This window comes from Spinacia oleracea, chromosome 3 (genome assembly GCF_020520425.1).
Source record: "Spinacia oleracea cultivar Varoflay chromosome 3, BTI_SOV_V1, whole genome shotgun sequence".
NCBI lineage: Eukaryota > Viridiplantae > Streptophyta > Magnoliopsida > Caryophyllales > Amaranthaceae > Spinacia > Spinacia oleracea.
Genome location: NC_079489.1, coordinates 157,703,754 through 157,721,767, shown reverse-complemented (window position 1 = coordinate 157,721,767; position 18,014 = coordinate 157,703,754). Strand labels below are relative to the sequence as shown.

The 18,014-nt window shown below is 33.1% G+C and overlaps 1 protein-coding gene across 1 annotated transcript; it reads left to right on the top strand.

Annotated features, from left to right (window-relative positions):
• Nucleotides 1-596: 596 nt before the first annotated feature.
• On the top strand, nt 597-17,795 carry LOC110787501 (BEL1-like homeodomain protein 4). The gene is made up of 5 exons (XM_021992130.2): nt 597-1,080; nt 1,275-2,797; nt 4,047-4,432; nt 11,022-11,082; nt 16,953-17,795. The coding sequence occupies exons 2-5, from the start codon at nt 1,364-1,366 to the stop codon at nt 17,610-17,612; spliced, it is 2,541 nt and encodes an 846-aa protein (XP_021847822.1). The 5' UTR covers nt 597-1,080; nt 1,275-1,363; the 3' UTR covers nt 17,613-17,795.
• The last annotated feature ends 219 nt before the right edge of the window (nt 17,796-18,014 follow it).

The window sequence follows — 18,014 nt, the reverse complement described above, 5'->3', positions numbered from 1 at the left end:
CTACAGAGTATCATGTTAGATTTTGAGAAACTTCTTGAATTTGAGTGTATGTGCTCCATTGCCAATTGACCATATTTATAAAGGTTTATAAATTGTCAGAATCTGTCTTGAATCGATCAACTCCCCTTCCAGTAATCCATCGAGTCGGGCTCTAGCTAGGGTGACACTCCCTGGTTTAGGGGTTCGGGGGCAACACCCCTGCACTTTACCATATCTATTATTCTGAAATAAGCCTGGCTATCTGTTTGAGCTTATTTTCTAGGCCTTTTTCACATCTATTTAAAAAGTATTATATAAACGTTTTAAGTCATAACCTAGTTGTATTTTATAATGTGCACTCCTCAAGATCAATAAAACTTTCTTCTTCTCTGTCTATGCACATCATAGCTAACATATTATTAGTAAATCAGTATGTGTTTTTTGTTTGCTTAATGAGGACAATTTATTCTCTTTTAATTGGTTTCCTTTTAGGTAAAACTCTCTCCAATACCTTTGTTGCAAATGAGGGAATAATAAATGGAGTAACAAAACAATCAATTAAAAAAATAAAAATAAAAACTTTAAAATAAAGGATTGAGTGTGAGAGAGTGGGTGAAGAAGAAGAACAACAACGACCTCCCTCCTATCCCCTCCCCTTCACCCCCTCTCTCTCATACTTTCTCTCTTTCTTTAATTTAGGAAGAAGAAGAAGAAAATCATAAAATAAAAAAAATAAAAAAAAAATAAAAAGAAAAAAAAGAAAAGATTTCCTTTTTTTTTTGCCATCTTCTCCATTTCCCTCTCAAAGTGAGTCCACATATAATTTAATGTTAGTTGATGATGATATCTCTTTCCAGAAGGCGATCGCAGAAGAAGCACACTTAACTACAAAGACAACCACAAAGAGAAAGTGAAGCCCGAACCCGAACCCTAAACCCAACCCAACCCAACCCACAACCCGTTCAAATAAATAAGAAAAGATGGGTTTGATTGTGAAAGCTTGATTTCGACCATATTATCAGACAACAGACAACCTACAGAGAGAAAAAGCTTCGGATTTTTCAATTTTTTATTTTTGCAGAATTTCTGAATTATTGAAAGGTATTTCCATTTTTCCATTTTAAGATAATATGCTTATGTTTTTCTTATTCATTTTCCTTTTTTTTTTTTTTGTTTTTTTTTTGGGGTCGTCTCTATCTATCTAGCTATCATCTTCATGAAAGGAGAGTTCAGTGTTTTTGTTTTTGTGATTTTTTTTTTTTTTTGCTGACAAATTGATGTGGTTTTTTGTGTAGGAAAAACATTATTTAGTGAATTACAAACAGTTGAACTAGATGATGGTGATGAAGAAAAGGATAATAGTAATAGTAGTAGTAGTAATAACATGGGTGTAGCGCAACCAGTACCATCAGTTTGTTCTTCGTCATCATCGAAGAAGGCGGCGGCAACAACAACAACCACGGCTACCGCTAGTGCCACTCTTTATCGGTTGCAGTCAATCAGTATACCAATTGATAAATATAGTAGTAGTAGTAACAATTATTCTGAAAATTCTATGTCCTATCATCATCATCACCAGCACCACCAACAACAACAACAACCGGCGAATATATTCACCTTCCCGAATAATGCATTCGACAGATCTGCTGAGCAGGTGACTGTGGCTGCAGCTGCAGCAGCAGCTGCAGCCGAGGAAGTAGACCCAGGAGGTCTACATCCTGTATATGAAACTGCCGGGATGTTGTCGGAGATGTTTAATTTTGGGCACGGAAGCAGCTCGGGGCCCGGAGCGGGCCCCGAGCTGTTGGACTACCGCCGGGCGGTTGCCGGAATGGGTTCAGCCGACTGGTACGGGAACAGTCGGCAGAATGATCAACATAATCATCATATTGAAGAAATTCAGCAACATCAACAACAACAACATAGGCAGATGGGTGGTATAAGTGCACATGATTCAGCCGCAGCCGCCATGCAGCTTTTCATGACAAATCCACAACCAAGATCACCATCTCCACCACCACAACAACCACCACCACCACCACCCGGCATTCAGCCGGGTGGTGGGTTTCACTCCGTAGTGAGTACTACCAACACAACAAATAATACTCATCCTAATTTTTGGAACAATCCAGCAGAATTAGGTAGAATTGTGGAAGGACAAGGGTTTTCTAACTTATCACTATCGTTATCCTCATCCTTACAAGCGGCAAAACAGGCGGAGGAGGAATTCAGACAAATTGGTGTTGGTGGTGGTGGTGGTCCAGGTGGCGGTGGCGGTGGTGATCCTCATATTATGTTTTTTAACCAACACCAACCAAATACTAATAATAATAATACAAGAGGAGGAATTGGAGCTACATCCACAACTACATCATCTCAACAAGGTGGTCATTTCTTTGAGAATTTGGCTCCAAGTCCACACCACTTGCAACAAGGCGGCGGTGTGGGTGGTGCGTTCGGTGGTCAACAAATACACCAAGTCCATATCGGGTACGGGTCAACCGCCGCTGCCACGTCATCCTTGGGAGTAGTCAATGTGTTGAGGAATTCAAAGTATGCTAAGCCTACTCAAGATTTACTAGAGGAGTTTTGTAGCGTTGGAAGGGGTCAAATTAAAAAGCCTACTAATAATAATAAATTGGGAAGACAGAATTCTTCAAACCAAAACCACCCTAGCACTAGCGGTGGTGGTGGTGGCGGCAGTGGCGGTGGAGGTGGCGGATCTTCGTCGTCGACCAAAGAACCACCGCAATTATCAGCTTCTGATAGGATAGAACATCAAAGGAGGAAGGTCAAACTACTAGCAATGTTGGATGAGGCATGTCTTTCTTTCTTTCCTTCCTTAACTTATTACCAAATCTTTTATCAATTATTAATTATTAATAAATTAATAATGAGCAACTTTTCTTAACCAAACCAATTACTTCGTATTAATTAATTTCCAATAAACCACCAAAATTTAGATTTTATTTTATTTTTTAAAAATTTAAAACAAAATCCGGCATGCTTGCACTTTGGTTGAATCATGTTGGCCGGCACAATAGTATTAATGTTGGGCATATAGGGATTATTCTTAATCAAATCGTATTATAATTAAAATTAAATATTAATTATATAATTGATTAAGCTACCAATCAAATACGGTGTAGTGTTATTAATTAATATAAATATTATAATGTCGAGTTGACTTAAATTAAAATTAATTTGATTTCTATTGGCTAACACTACGAGTGACAAGTATATTCTTTCTTCCTTTCTTCCTCCCCCAACCTTCTTCTCCATTAACAATCATTTTATTTTATTTTATTAATCTTCATATAATTTTATTTTCCCTTTTTTTTTTATAAATGCAAAAGTTTTAATTGGTTTCCCTTTAAGTGTAATAAACCTTAACTTCTTCCTTGTTTGTTTATTTAGGGTTTATGAAATTAACAATCGAAAAATTAAACAAAATTAAACTTAGGTTAGTAATTAACTTATACATTTATTTCCTATTTTGGTAGTATATATACTTTGTCTTTTCTACAAAATTTAAGTAATGATTCGTGTGTGTTATGATTATATTTATGAATATAACAAAAATAATCCTTGTTCTCATTTTAAAATCAGTAAGAAAATTGAAGTATATCATTGTCACAGATATTTCTATATAAAAATAGTAAGAAAATTGAGATGCCTTTTTTCCAAAATCATATACTTACGTATGTCCAATTATTCTATACCCACCGTGAAAAATATATATACATATACATAAATACATATAGAAATTTAAATCTGATAGTGTGTAATTTTCAAACTAAATAAAATATCATCATTCATCAATGAAGTCTACCTTTTCTCCTTAATTAAGTTACTTTCTAAGGTTGTTGAGTAGTGAAAACAACTAAGTAACCTCTTCACCAACTAACTTCAACCCATGAAGCTTGTGACATATCACCCAATTCACCCTCCAAAACCACCTTTCTAAACTTGTGACACACCAACCTCTGTAAAATCCTTACAGAAAAAACGAGGAGAAGGATGAACATTGAATCACTTAAAAAACAGTTTGTCTGTCTTCCTTTCAGGTGGACAGACGGTACAACCACTACTGCGAGCAGATGCAGATGGTGGTAAACTCGTTCGACCTAATAATGGGGTATGGGGCCGCCATCCCGTACACGGCGTTAGCCCAAAAGGCGATGTCACGTCATTTCAGGTGTCTTAAAGATGCAATACTAGTACAGCTGAAGAACAGCTGTGAAATGCTTGGAGAAAAAGATCCGACCACTAGCTCGGGGATAACGAAGGGGGAGACACCAAGGTTGAAGGTGTTGGAACAAAGTTTAAGACAACAAAGGGCGTTTCATCAAATGGGGATGATGGATCAAGAAGCTTGGAGACCGCAACGTGGTTTGCCTGAGAGATCGGTTAATTTTCTAAGGGCTTGGCTCTTTGAACACTTCCTTCATCCGTAAGTGTTTCTTAATCTTATATATGTTCTCTTATCTTATGTTATGTTCTCTTATCTTTATGTTATGTTATCTTATCTTCTTTGATCTTGATTATGGTGTGTGCATGGTGGTTTACTTTGTGTCTTTTTTGCAAAAATTGGTTCATCATGTCTCTTTTTTTTCTTCATCCGTACACTACAAAAAGTTGTACCATTAACGACGGGAAAATCCCGTCGCTAAAGGCCAATAATCGTTGATTAATGACGGGATTTCCTGTCGCGAACCCGTCATAAAAGAGGATCGTCATTAATGAAAAATTCCGTCGTTAACCCGTCGTAAAATATATTTGCGACAGTTGTTCCCGTCTTTGTTTGGTAGTTTGCCCCGTCGCAAAAAAACTATTGCGACGAAATTTTTGACCCGTCGTAATTAGGTTGTCGTTAAAGTTACAAATTCTTGTAGTGGTAAGTGTTTCTCAATCTTATGTTCTCTTATGTTATGTTATGTTATCTTATCTTGTTCGATCTCGATTATGGTGTGTGCATGGTGGTTTACTTTGTGTCCTTGTTGCATCAAAAATTGGTTCTTCAACATGGACATGTCTCTTTTTTGTCTTCTTCTTTTTCTGATTGTTCTTTTTACAAACAGTTTCTTTTGTCAACATATCATCTATTTCTATCCCTCAAAAAAATAAAAATAAAAAAATCGTATATTTCATCAGATAAAATATTGCATCCGTTTCATAATGAGTGGAACAGTTCGAGCGTGTTCCGTTTCATAATGAGTGGAACAGTTCGACCGGTACACGCGCGAATATACAAATTTGGATATCAATATCTTTAATTGTCAGGAAGTAAAATATACTAACAAAATTTATTATGAAAATATACATTGTAATTAATCCTACATATTATACAATAACAAACTTTAATATATATTAGTAAAATTAATTTTTTTTTAAAAAGTCAAAGTTAGTAGGTGAATGAGGTTAAAGTTAAATTGTTCCACTTAATTATTATGGAACATAGGGATTATTTTTTTGGATTAACCTTTCCGTTAAAATAATGAATGAGATTAAGTTGATTTTACAACATAATTAATTTCATTAAGATTTAATAATTAATTAAGGTCAACAAGGCTCAGATTTTTTTTAAATGGCCTAGCTAAGTGAACAGGAAAGACCGCCTTGTTGGCAGTCTTGCTGGCAGCCATGTTGGCGCATGTGCTGACGTCATGCTGACGTCAGCATGTAATTTTTTTTTAAAAAAAAAAAATTTCAAAAAAATTTTTAAATTTTTTTTTTTCGATTTTTTTGTTTTTTGATTTTTTTTTCCAGGTTTAACTAATTGGACTTCAGGCTTAACTAATTGGACTTCAAGCTTAACTAATTGGATTTCAGGCTTAACTAATTTGATTTCAGGCTTAAATTATTATTTTTTTATTCGAATTTTTAAAAAAAAAAATTTGAAAAATATTTTTTTCAATTTTTTTTTCCAATTAATTTAAAACAAACTTATTATTAACTAAAACTCATAAAATATTAACTAATTAGTTGCAATGCTTAACTAATTGATTTCATTGCTTAACTAATTGGTTTCAGTGCTTAACTAATTGGTTTCGTTGTATAACTAATTAGTTTCATTGCTTAACTAATTGAATCTCAAACTTAACTAATTAGTTTCAGTGGTTAACTTAATTAAATCCAGTGTATAACTAATTGCTTCCAGTGCTTCACTAATTGGTTTCAGTGCTTCACTAATTGGTTTCAATGCTTCACTAATTGCTTGCATGGTTTAACTAATATGTTACATTGCTTAACTAATTTATTACATTGCTTAACTAATTGATTCCGAAACTTAACTTAATAGTTTAATTTTTTAACTAATTGATTCAATTGCTTAACTAATTAGTTTCAATGCTTAAAATTTTATATCTTAACTAAAACTCTGAAATTCGTTATCTAAAACTCAAAAATACATAACTAAAACTCAAAAAATCTTAACTAAAACCAAGAAAATTGTAAGTAAAGCCCTGAATTGAAACTAAAATATACGTAACTAAAACTCAAAAAACTTTCACTAAAACCAAGAAAATCGTAACTAAAACTGATAAATTCATAACTAAAACATAGAAAATCAGAAATTTTAAATTAAACTCGAAAATTGTAACTAAAATTAGAAAATATTAACTAAATTTCAGAAAATCTTAACTAAAACTCAGAAATTTAATCTTAACTAAAAGATGATAATTCTTAACTAAAATGAAATAATTCTTAACTAAAACAACAATATTCGTAACTAAAACAAAATCAATTATAACTAAAAGAAGCATTCGAATCGAAATTAACTAATTCTTAACTAAACCATCAACATTCTTAACTAAAAGAACCATATTCTTAACTGAAACAAAAGACCTAAAACTAATTAAATAACAGCAATCAATTGCTCATTCGCGACACCGCAAGTCTTAGCAGCCACCGCAAGGCTTCCATTCTGCATCAATTAGTCCGACTACCACACCAACAACATGAACAACACTGAGCACCAGCAAGTCCCGAGCACCGCAACTTCCAGCACCAGGGTGGCGGCTGTAGCCTCCACGGCAACCACCAGAAGCAACCACCAGCGGCAAATCCTCCTCCTGTCAGAAATTCAAAAATAGAAAAAACCTAAATCAAAAGAGGAAATTAGAAAAACCTAAACAATTCAATCGAAACGAAACATAAACCTAATCAAAACAAAAACAAAATCGCATACATAAAAATCAAAATCCAAAAAATCCGGCAACATGATAATTTCAGATAAATAAAATTAAAATCTACAGATTGTAGAAAATCAAACCTGTTTCCTTCGCCATTTATCATCATAATCGACTTCTACCTTCTTCTCTTTCCTTCGTCGTTCTACTCCTTCTCGAATCTTGATGGCGGCGACGAGATCAAAAATCAGTATGGCCGCGGCGGATCTTGCGGTGGCCTAAAACCTAAAATCATTGAAGCCGCAGCTTTGCGAGGAGGTGACCCGCGCAATGCCTCTAACACCCGCGGCTCAACCCGTGCAACGCCACCAACGCCAACGCGGAAGGCGACGACGGCAAGGACGGACACTTCTCCTTCATCTCTTTCCTTCGCCGCGCAGCTCCTTGCTTCCCTATCCCGTCGGCCACCGACTTCTTACGGCAAGAGAGCGACTCTCCTCCTTCTTTTGATTCCTTCATCGCTATTCTCTATCATTTCGCGCTACTCGCCGGCCACCGTAATATCTCCGCTGGAAAGTGGAGGAGCTCCGCCGCCTGCTTCGTCATTTCCGTCATCAATTTTGATGAGAGTATGGCGGCGTTTAAGGAGAGAGACAGAGAGATTTGGAGGAGAGAGAAAGAAATTAGGGTTTTGAAATGAAAATGGGAAGAAAATGGGTATTTATATTTTCATAAAAAAAAAAGTTTATAGTTCTGCCACGTCAGATTTTACGTGGCATGTTAGGTTGCCATCAAGGCGGTCTTTTTCGTAAGACCGCCTTATACAAAAGTTTGTAAATGCTTAATGCCTTACCTTATTATTAGCTCATTTTATGTGGTTATTATGAAATATAATAAGTTCGAAACTTGCTTGTATTGTGTTACTATCTTTCGTGGCTCCTATAAATCTGATATATAAAATTGACAAAAGTAATTATCATATGTTACATAACATTGAAATTTCTTGTGTGGGGAGGAAAGAAGTTAAGTATTTAGGAACGGATGGAGCAGCCTTTGATTAATCTTAAACACGTAGTATCAAGTGGCAATTGTAAATAAATCATTAGTCCCTTAAGTTCCTTTAACTAATTTGTTTCGTTTATTTTTAGTTGTCGCTTTTAGATTATCGACGTAACTTCCACTTGATAGTTGTACTTAAGCAATAAAATATTGGCCATAATATGAAAAGGGAGTTGAAGTTAGAGTATTTCCAAGGGAATTTCACCATTTTTAATGTGTTGGAATGAATGCCCTTAATAAATAAATGATGCTAGTGACTAGACAAATAAAATACCTAACCCCTCTAAATTACTATGTAAATGGTTAAGCGACAATTAAAAAGGAATAGAGAAGGTAGCATTTAACAGGAAAAGAACACTTGGAATCTTAAATGAAAACGATGCTCTAATTTTGGAATGGAGAGAGTATTAAATCGTAATATTATAAAAGTTAAGATATAAAGGCTAGTTTTTAGCTGGTTGTATTGGATGGTTTGGTTGTCGTATTAAATTAGCGGTTTAGTAAATAAATGTTTTAGTTGATTGTTATTTCATTGGATAAAATGAACCTTAACTACATATCTTGAAATAATAATGTTTTGTAGGAGAACTTATAAGAACCTTTGGTAAAGGTTAGTAAATTTGAGCAATTGTAGGATAGAATAGTCGTTTTTTCACAACTACATTCACAAACCTCTTTTCCAAAAAGCTCCTATAACGAACTAGCTAGCTTTTTCAAAATTAGTGTTTTGAGCTAAATAAATTTTTTCTTTAAATGTGAATTATATTATACTCTATATCAACCAAATTCTCCTAGCTACTCCCTCCATATTTTTTAGGAGTTACACTTATTATTTCAGGCCGTATTTTTTTAGGAATCACAATTTCATTTTTGCTAACTTTTACACCCACTTCCCAATTGTTTATTATTTTTTACTTTCCTATGAGTCCAATTAAATCATAAATAATTCAAGTTTTGGTAACTTTTACACCCCAATTAATTTTTATATTTCTTTATTGTCCACTACCCTATTTGTATCAGTATTAAATCAAATTCAACAATGTTTCCTTAATATTTAAGTCGTTCAACATGTAATTCCAAAGAAAATACAGAGAAAGTAGAACAAAGAGGTTAAGACTAGTCGAACAACTCTTTTTACCTCAAACCTCTCCTCATTTAACCCAGTATTATAGGGAGCAACACGAAGAGGCCGGTAAGGACTAGTCGAACAACACTTTTTACCTCAAAACTCTCCCAATTTAACTCGATTTTATATAAATTTGATACTAATTAAAAAGTAGTTTTAATATGTGTAACTTTGTTCTGCATCAATGACAATATAGATCCAAGAAATTATTGTGAAAATCGAAAAAAAAAAAGCAGTGATTATTATTCATCTATCAGCCGTTATACATAAAACAATCATGCTTTTTCAATCAGAAAGACATTTAATATAAAATGAAGATAGATATGACAAAGATGAAAGATTCAAGTGGGTTAATACAGTTGTCCTGTTCATATATTTCTGATGACATTTCTCTCTCTATTGGATTCTTACACACCCCAATTAATACAATATATAGTAGGACAGATCGAGCAACACATACCATACACACTGCATTCTACATTTGTACATATGTTATTATATAGTGTCTTATATACTGATAAATTCCAGTGTATTTAATTTTGTTGAGTGATTGTGTCATATATCCTATCATATGATTCTACATTTAAAAAAAATTAAAAAAATAGAGTCACTGCATTACTTAAAATAGAGCATCAAAATATATAACATGCAGTTTGTGCTGATATTATCAGCTTTCACTCCATGTGGAACAAAAATACAGCCATTAATGACAAACGCACTGCTTAGAGCATCTCCAATGGTGAGCTACAATGTGATGTAGCTAAGTTTGCCATATCATATTTCTAGCTACAATTTATTTAAGCTACAAACTTTCACATTGGTGGGCTACAATACCGTGTAGCTCCCTTTCCCTTTTTATTTTTTGAGCTACCTGCCCAAAATAGCTACAATGTTTTAGTAGCTGCTGACGTTATTGTTGTAATAATGGTGGGCTACCTGCTCATATATTCTTTTTTTTCCTGAGCTGATCCATTTTTCAACCATTGGAGTCGCTCTTAGAGATAATGTTTCCAAAAAACAAATGTCATTTTGATAGCTCTACATTTCTTACTGCCGTAAATAATATATGTGGGCAGGTTATCCACTCGATAGCTCTAATGTCATTTTCTGGTAAAAAAAAAATTTGAATGCAAATGTATCACAAGGGCAATATAAAATTACAAATGGAGGGGGCTATGGGAGTTCTTAGTTATAGCCCAGGGGTGGCAGACTGACCAACCTCTGGAAGCAAAATTCCGTAGTGTATTTTAAGTTCATGCATCCCCTGAAATTTAAATATAATGGTGTAAATTCATACTCCTAAATTGCTTAATTTTTATACCGGTCTCCCTCATAAAACTGTTCAAGATCCGTCAGTGTACTGTGAGGAGTTAAACCAGAGACCTAACATACACGTACATACCCTCGACTCTTATGGAGAATATGTCTTTAATCGGTCAAATCCCTTACTGCAACGCCCCAACAAAGGGATCTCGCTTCCCGGTCAGCGAGTCGGGGTCCACTAGTGACACACCCTGGTTTGAGGCTTCGGGGATGCAACGTGGTCCCCGATGGAGGGTTCGGGGTGCAACGCCCCCGATTTTTACGGTATCTGTTATTTTGGAATTAGTGAACCACGTTAAATCTCTGTTTTCTTTATTTACGTTATTTATAATCTTTCTTGCTTCCGTTGTAACAACTTTAACCACTAAGTCATGATCTCATTGATTTTCTGGTCACTTTCTCAGGTACCCAAGTGATGCAGATAAACATCTGTTATCTCGGCAGACTGGTTTATCAAGAAATCAGGTATCTTCTTCTTTCTTTTTGGCTTTCACTTTCTCTTTCTATCTCTAGATTTTATATTATGCAAAAGACTAATTAAATTAAATTAAATTAAATTTGAGTCAATATTCATCATTTAATTTATTAGACCTTAGTACAACAGGATGGTAAATATAAATATATAAAAAATAAAATAAATAAAAACAACAATGAATAAGAGTGCATGGCAATAACCTAAAGTTTTTATGTTTTTGTGTGTTTTTTACCGATCAAACTGTCGTTGAGGATGACCTAAAAAGTTACTGTATGATAGTGAAAAAATAATTGGAATTTAGCATACTTTTGGGCTTTAATAATTTTACTTATTTAGGGTACACAGTAGAAACAATAGTATTAATGTACGTACGGAGTAGTATAATATATGTATATATATACGATGATAAAAGCATATATATGCAAGTACGGGAAAATGATGGTTGTGAAGAAATATGCAGAGAGCTTTCCCTCTCGTTGTCTTGCTCTATGCAAATGCAATGCATATATTTATAATTTATAACATTATATTTGCTCACCGACCTAAAAAAAATAAAGCAAGATATAAAAATGAGAGCACAATATCTAGTGGCGAATCTGGGAAATATAGATAGTGGGGTCAGTACTTAAAAATTAATGAAAATAAGTAATTTAAAGAAATATTAATGAAAAATTAATTAAAATTATGTGTTTTTTTTACGTGACCCCACTTAAATCTCGTGTATCCGTCACTGATTTCAATATCTACACGTTACCATTATTTTGGGGAGAGGAATATGGAACCCTGGCAACCTTTTACTGAGTCAAACTTTCCTGCGACGTTGGCCCAGTGAAGTTTATCAGAAAGGAGTCTAGATATTAATTGGAGCGATTCTTTGGAGATTTTAAAGATCGATTTTATTCATCGTAAAGTCCCATTTCCGAAATTACAATAAACTATATTAAAAATCAATATAATTATATAAAGATCTAATCTTTCAAACAACACTAGTTTATCCACAATATAAAAAGCTTTTTTTCCATTAGCTAATAAGACATGTTAGGATCAAAAGAAAATCTTAAAAGAAGAATGCAACTAATTGTAAATGAAAACAACGTTATAATTAGAAGCATATTCTTGGAACACTAATACATTATTGCATGTTTGTGCGTGACATGCAATCAAATACGTATATGCCACGTCATCAGTAAATTCAAAAGTTATATCTATAAATAGAAGGAGAAATTGGATTAAAGGTAAGGGGCGAGTAGGAATTAGGTAACATAAAGTTAATAATATACCAACTTGGCCACTTTTGTAGTTAAAAATAAGAGAAATTTACAATAAAACAAAAATTTAAGTTATGAAAAAACTTGGAAGCTAAGCCAACCATTTCCCTCTTCCTAAACATAGAGAGAAAATATATTCTAAATAGGAGTAATATTTTTGCTTTCACCAATTTCCGGTTGGTTCAGTGGTGATTGGGGCTGGACTTGGTAGGGATGACTCGTGTTCGATCCCCCGCAACAATAATTGGGAGGGGACTGAAACCTATCCACCCAAAACTCGCCCCGAATTCGGATTAGCCCTAAAGGTGAACTTAGTGCTAACACAAAAAAAAAGTATCTTAGCTTCCGAGTGCCCAAGGGTCCTATTTTATTATTATTTTCACTTATTTCGAAAAAAATTAAGAAATGATTAGGATTTTCTCAATGTTTTTCATTTTTGTGCGTTGTATACAATGGTAATTATTTTATCCGAAAAAATTATTAGGTTGGACATTGGTATATACGCTCTACCTAATTTATTTATTTACGAATAAAAGTATTACAATGGAAAACAAGATTAAACTACTTATATATAGAGTAACATAATATACTCTATAAACACTTCACACTTGGATTTTATATATAACCGGGGCTTTGTTTAATTCAACTAAATTTCACTAAAATTCATTTATCTCAACTTAACTTTATTGATAATAACTTATTTATTTGTGCAAATAGTACGTCGGATTAAACTTATTTTTGCTAAAATTAGTCAAAATACGATTAAAATAATCGCAAACTTTTGGACAGAGGCTTCTACCAATAGGGAAATATATGGCTAAATTAGTAAAATACGTAGCATGACAATGGTACAAATAAAATACCCCGTAGGAAGGATTGCCAAATAATGAGTATATAATTAAGGGTAAATTGTTTGTTACCAGCTAAAAAAAATTGATAAATTGTTTTTTACCACCTTAAAAAAATAAAAAATTGCCTTTTACTACCTAAAAATAAAATAAAAATTGTTATTTACCACCTCTTAACCAAAAATATGGACAAAAACTTTATGCGATCCCATTTCAACGACTATATTTTTTATTTTCTTCTCTTCTCCCACGGTTTTAATGTATATAAGTTATAATTTTCCCATACTTCCCATTAACTCAAATAACGTTTACATCCATTTTGTAGTTAAGCGGTGGTAAAAGACAAGTTATATTTTATTTTAGATGGTAAAAAATAATTTTTATTTTCTTAGGTGGTAAAAATCAATTTGTTAATTCTTTTAGGTGGTAAAAAACAATTTAACCTAGGTGGTAAAAGACCATTTTGTAGTTAAGAGGTGTTAAAATTAAAGACCATTTATATTTTATTTTAGATGGTAAAAAACAATTTTTATTTTTTTAGGTGGTAAAAATCAATTCGTCAATTCTTTCAGGTGGTAAAAAACAGTTTAACCTATAATTAAAGTTAAAATAAAAGAAAAGATCTAGAAGGGTACCCTAGACCCTAGACCCTAGTCCCTTAGTAAATAGGTATCCCACAACTATTGTAGCCCTATTTGAAGAAGGATATCATGGAAGTTATCGTTGATGTGTCCCTTGTCAGTTTTTATTTATTTTAATTTTAATTTATTTTTATCACAAAACAATTATAAAAAAAAAAAAAAAAAAAAAAGGAAGGACATGATCGAGTACAAACAAATGAAGAAAATAAAGACAGAAATCTAATCGATTATGACTGTTTTGCTTCTCACTAACCAAAAATATACTCTCATATCTCCCTTTCTTTGTCCTTTCACTTTCTGTCTTTTTAATATGAAGGTGTGTTGTAATTATGTTAACTTAACTTATCTCATAGAAAATAAGTTAAAAGGATTAAAATTGGATAAATTCACACAAATAAATACTCTGTCATAATAATTTGAAATTTTGTCAATTACTACCTATGGTATAAATCATTTTGTCAATTACTACTTAGAAAAGTTGCATATAATTACTATCGCTTTTTTAAGTCATTATTCCTATCAAAGTAGTCGGAATATGATGTTATAATCATGTGCATTAGCTTATTGAGGACTCATGTTATAAATCTTTTTTTTTTTGAGCGAAACTCATGTTATAAATCAATGGGGTTTTAATTTTTCTTTTATATTTTTAATTAATTAAAATCAACTTAAATAATTAAATGAAGTCATGTTCCGGCCAATTTTACCGTAACGATGACTTAGGTAGCAACAATTCTATGAAGACCTCTTATAATTGACAATTTTTTTTCTCTAGATAGTAAGTGACAAAGTGACAACTAATCCATGTAATAAAATGACAAATTTTCCATAACTTAATACGAACATGAATTGACGAGAACACGGGCTTTGATTGAAAAATTAGAAGAAATTCTCCAAATTTAAACTAATATTTTAAAATTTAATGTTTTGCTTGCCACGTGCCATCTTTGATTTTTTAAGTTTTTCCCCCTTTGCTTATTATTTTACCCTTGAAATCATAATATTTAATTAATTTTATTTACAATCATAACATCTTAAATTTTTAATTCTTCAATAATAGAATAATAGACCACTACAAGAAATTGTACCATTAACGACGGAAAATCCCGTCGCTAAATGCCAATAATCGTTGATTAACGACGGGATTTTCTATCGCGAACCCGTCATAAAAAGGGACCGTCGTTAATGTAAAATCCTTTCGTTAACCCCGTCATAAAACACATTTGCAACGGTTGTTTTTACGTCTTTGTTTGGTTGTTAGCATCGTCGCAAAATGGTTTTGGGACGGGATTTTTGACCCATCGTAATTAAGTTATCATTAAACATACAAATTCTTGTAGTGGATTAACTCATCACCACTGTAGTTTCTCTAATAGCGTAAACCATCTTATAATTTTGATAAAATATATAATCTGTGCATCGCACCGGCTAAAAACTACTCCAGTAATTTTTATTAGTGGGTTGAAGAAAGGGAAAAGGATAAGGTGCATAGGAAAGAGGCTGGTCCTGATAGAGTACCCTAAAAAGTAGGGTCTCTGTTACTATAATTGTTCCTACAACTATTTATTCACCCTTCACTTTCATTTTATTAAATGCTCACAAAACTAATTTTTTTTAAGTATAGTCAATTCTCAAATGATCAGTACTATCAGTGCCACTTATTCAGTGTACGTCTGCTTTGAAAATTTATTGAACCATGTATTTAATTTGTCTATCTATCACATTCATTTCTATCAAACTTAAGTTGGTGTGTACATCCAATCAATGATTTACTATATGGTACGAGTAACTATTTGGAGTTAATAATCTAACAATTACACTAGCTATTTTTGTTAACTATTTCGAGTTAATAGTCTAACAATTACAATAGCTACTTTTTTTTAAATTCTGGTCCGTATTTAGGCTCTGTTGTGTTCGACTTATTTTGTTTTAGATAAGTTCAGTTAAGTTCAGATAATATAGTTCAGCAAAAAAAAAAAAAATCAAACATTTTTATACACAAATAAGTTTATTTCAGACAAAATAAGTTCAGATAAATTTAGATAATATAAGTTCAGTCAAAATAAGTCACATAGAACGGAGCCCTTATGTCGTGTTGTGTTGTGTTGTGTTGTGTTGAGTAATTTATTGTGCCAAGCTTATATGCATTTATATGATCTGATCTGCTCTGATTTAATTTGATTTTTTAACATGCGATATATAATAAACAAGGTTAATTATAATGAAGATTGCTTATCAGAGTGTCATGGGAAAAACAATATACTCCGTACTCCATATATAGGTAACACAAAAGTAAACGTGGTACAATAGAACTTCCCTAAAAATTGGGGCATTTAGGATTTGGGATTTGCTTCTAGCTTATATGGGGAAGCTAAGATATCATATTTGACCAATTCATATGGTGTCGCAATATAATATCAAAATTGACTAAAAAAATTAAGGGTTTGGTTTTATAATATGTATCTTACGTGTCATTTAATTACTCATGTTCCGTGAGAATTCATGTGAGATATACGTAGTAAAGTCAAGCCTTTAATTTTTTTTGTACGCTCATAAATCATAATCCAGCTAAAGCTAGCACTTAGGAAGTACTCTCCCCGTCTCTAAAAGATTGCACCAAATGCTTGTGTCCACTTTATTAAGGGTTATAACCAAAAACAAATGGTTAAGTCTAATTGTCTAGTGCTTATACGTAGTATTAAATAATAATGTGTGAGGAGAAACATGTGGAACCACAAACAAAATAAGTTATGAGACAAACAAATAGGGACAACTAGTATATGGGTAAATCTTTTAGGGACGGAAGCATTATAACATAAAAAAAATTATAATAATGTAGTTAATAACAATATTTATCTATAAGGAAATTTCTCGCAAAAATTCTTTTTCTTTTTTATTATTATTTAATATAAGGTAGTTTTTGACAAATTTGTCAGATCGGAAGAAAATGCTACTCCATATTAACAATTGTATTCTTGTATAATCCGTAAAATAAGTACTCTCTTTTAAATTGACACGCTTTCCTTATTCGACCGTGTTTTATTAAAAGATATAGTTTCTATTTTTGTTCTTGACAACATTTAGTGGGATGTCGATCCAACAGGTATCAAACTGGTTCATCAATGCAAGAGTTCGTTTATGGAAACCGATGATCGAAGAAATGTACCAACAAGAATCCAAAGAAATGGAAGAAGAGAGAGAAAGAGAGAGAGATGGAAACCAAACTAGCAGCAGCACCAGCAACAGCAACAGCTTCGCAACACAACATCAACAACAACAACAGCAAAATCAGCAACAACAACAGCAAAATCAGCAACAGCAACAACAGCAGCAACAACAGCAACAAGCAGCAGCAGAAAATGCACAGAACCCAATGCCTTCTTCATCTTCTGTTTCTGTTTCTGCGTTGACAGAAGGCAAAAGATCCGCTGATACAATGACAACTCTGGGCCCACTTCCGAATCATCATCATGATCATGACCCTTCAATCCTCGCAATCAATACGACACATCAACACCACCAAAACCACCACCGCAACCACCACCAACCACCGCAGACGTCGTCTCACGCGGCGGCGGTTGTAATCGACGAAACGTGTCACTTCGGCGGCGGTATTGACAATGTGGGGCCCACAACTATGATAAGATTTGGGGCTCCTTCTGGTGACGTGTCACTTACTTTAGGGCTCCGTCATGCCGGAAATGCGCCGGAGAAAGGTGGTGGTGGTGGTGGGTTTTCGATTAGGGACTTTGGGAGCTGCTAGCTTAAATTGTTTGGGATTTTATTTTTTTATTATATTCTTTTTTTATTTTTTTTAAATATTTTTTTTTTAAAGAAAATGAAAAGGCGGGAAAGACGTAAGAATTGGAAAAAATAATAATGTCTTCCTAGCTTATAAAATTGAAGAAAAGGGAAATGAAAAAAGAATATATATAATTATATACAATGGTGACTATCAAGGATGTATGTAGCTAATTAAGTATGCTAGCTAGCTAGGTTGGTCCATTATATGATCATCTTTTTAATTATTTGTTGAAAAATTGTATAGTAGATGAATTGATTAAGTTTTTTTTGGGGGGTGGGTGGAGTTTAATTAGTAGTTATGTATTGATTTGGCTAATGATTGAATAATAATAATAATTAAGAACATAAGTAGTACGTAGTA

Coding starts and splice junctions, on each gene's coding strand:
- LOC110787501 (XM_021992130.2), top strand. CDS start 1,364: ATGGGTGTAGCGCAACCAGTACCATCAGTTTGTTCTTCGTCATCATCG. Junction 2,798..4,046: donor TACTAGCAATGTTGGATGAG/GCATGTCTTTCT, acceptor TCTTCCTTTCAG/GTGGACAGACGGTACAACCA. Junction 11,083..16,952: donor CTGGTTTATCAAGAAATCAG/GTATCTTCTTCT, acceptor TCGATCCAACAG/GTATCAAACTGGTTCATCAA.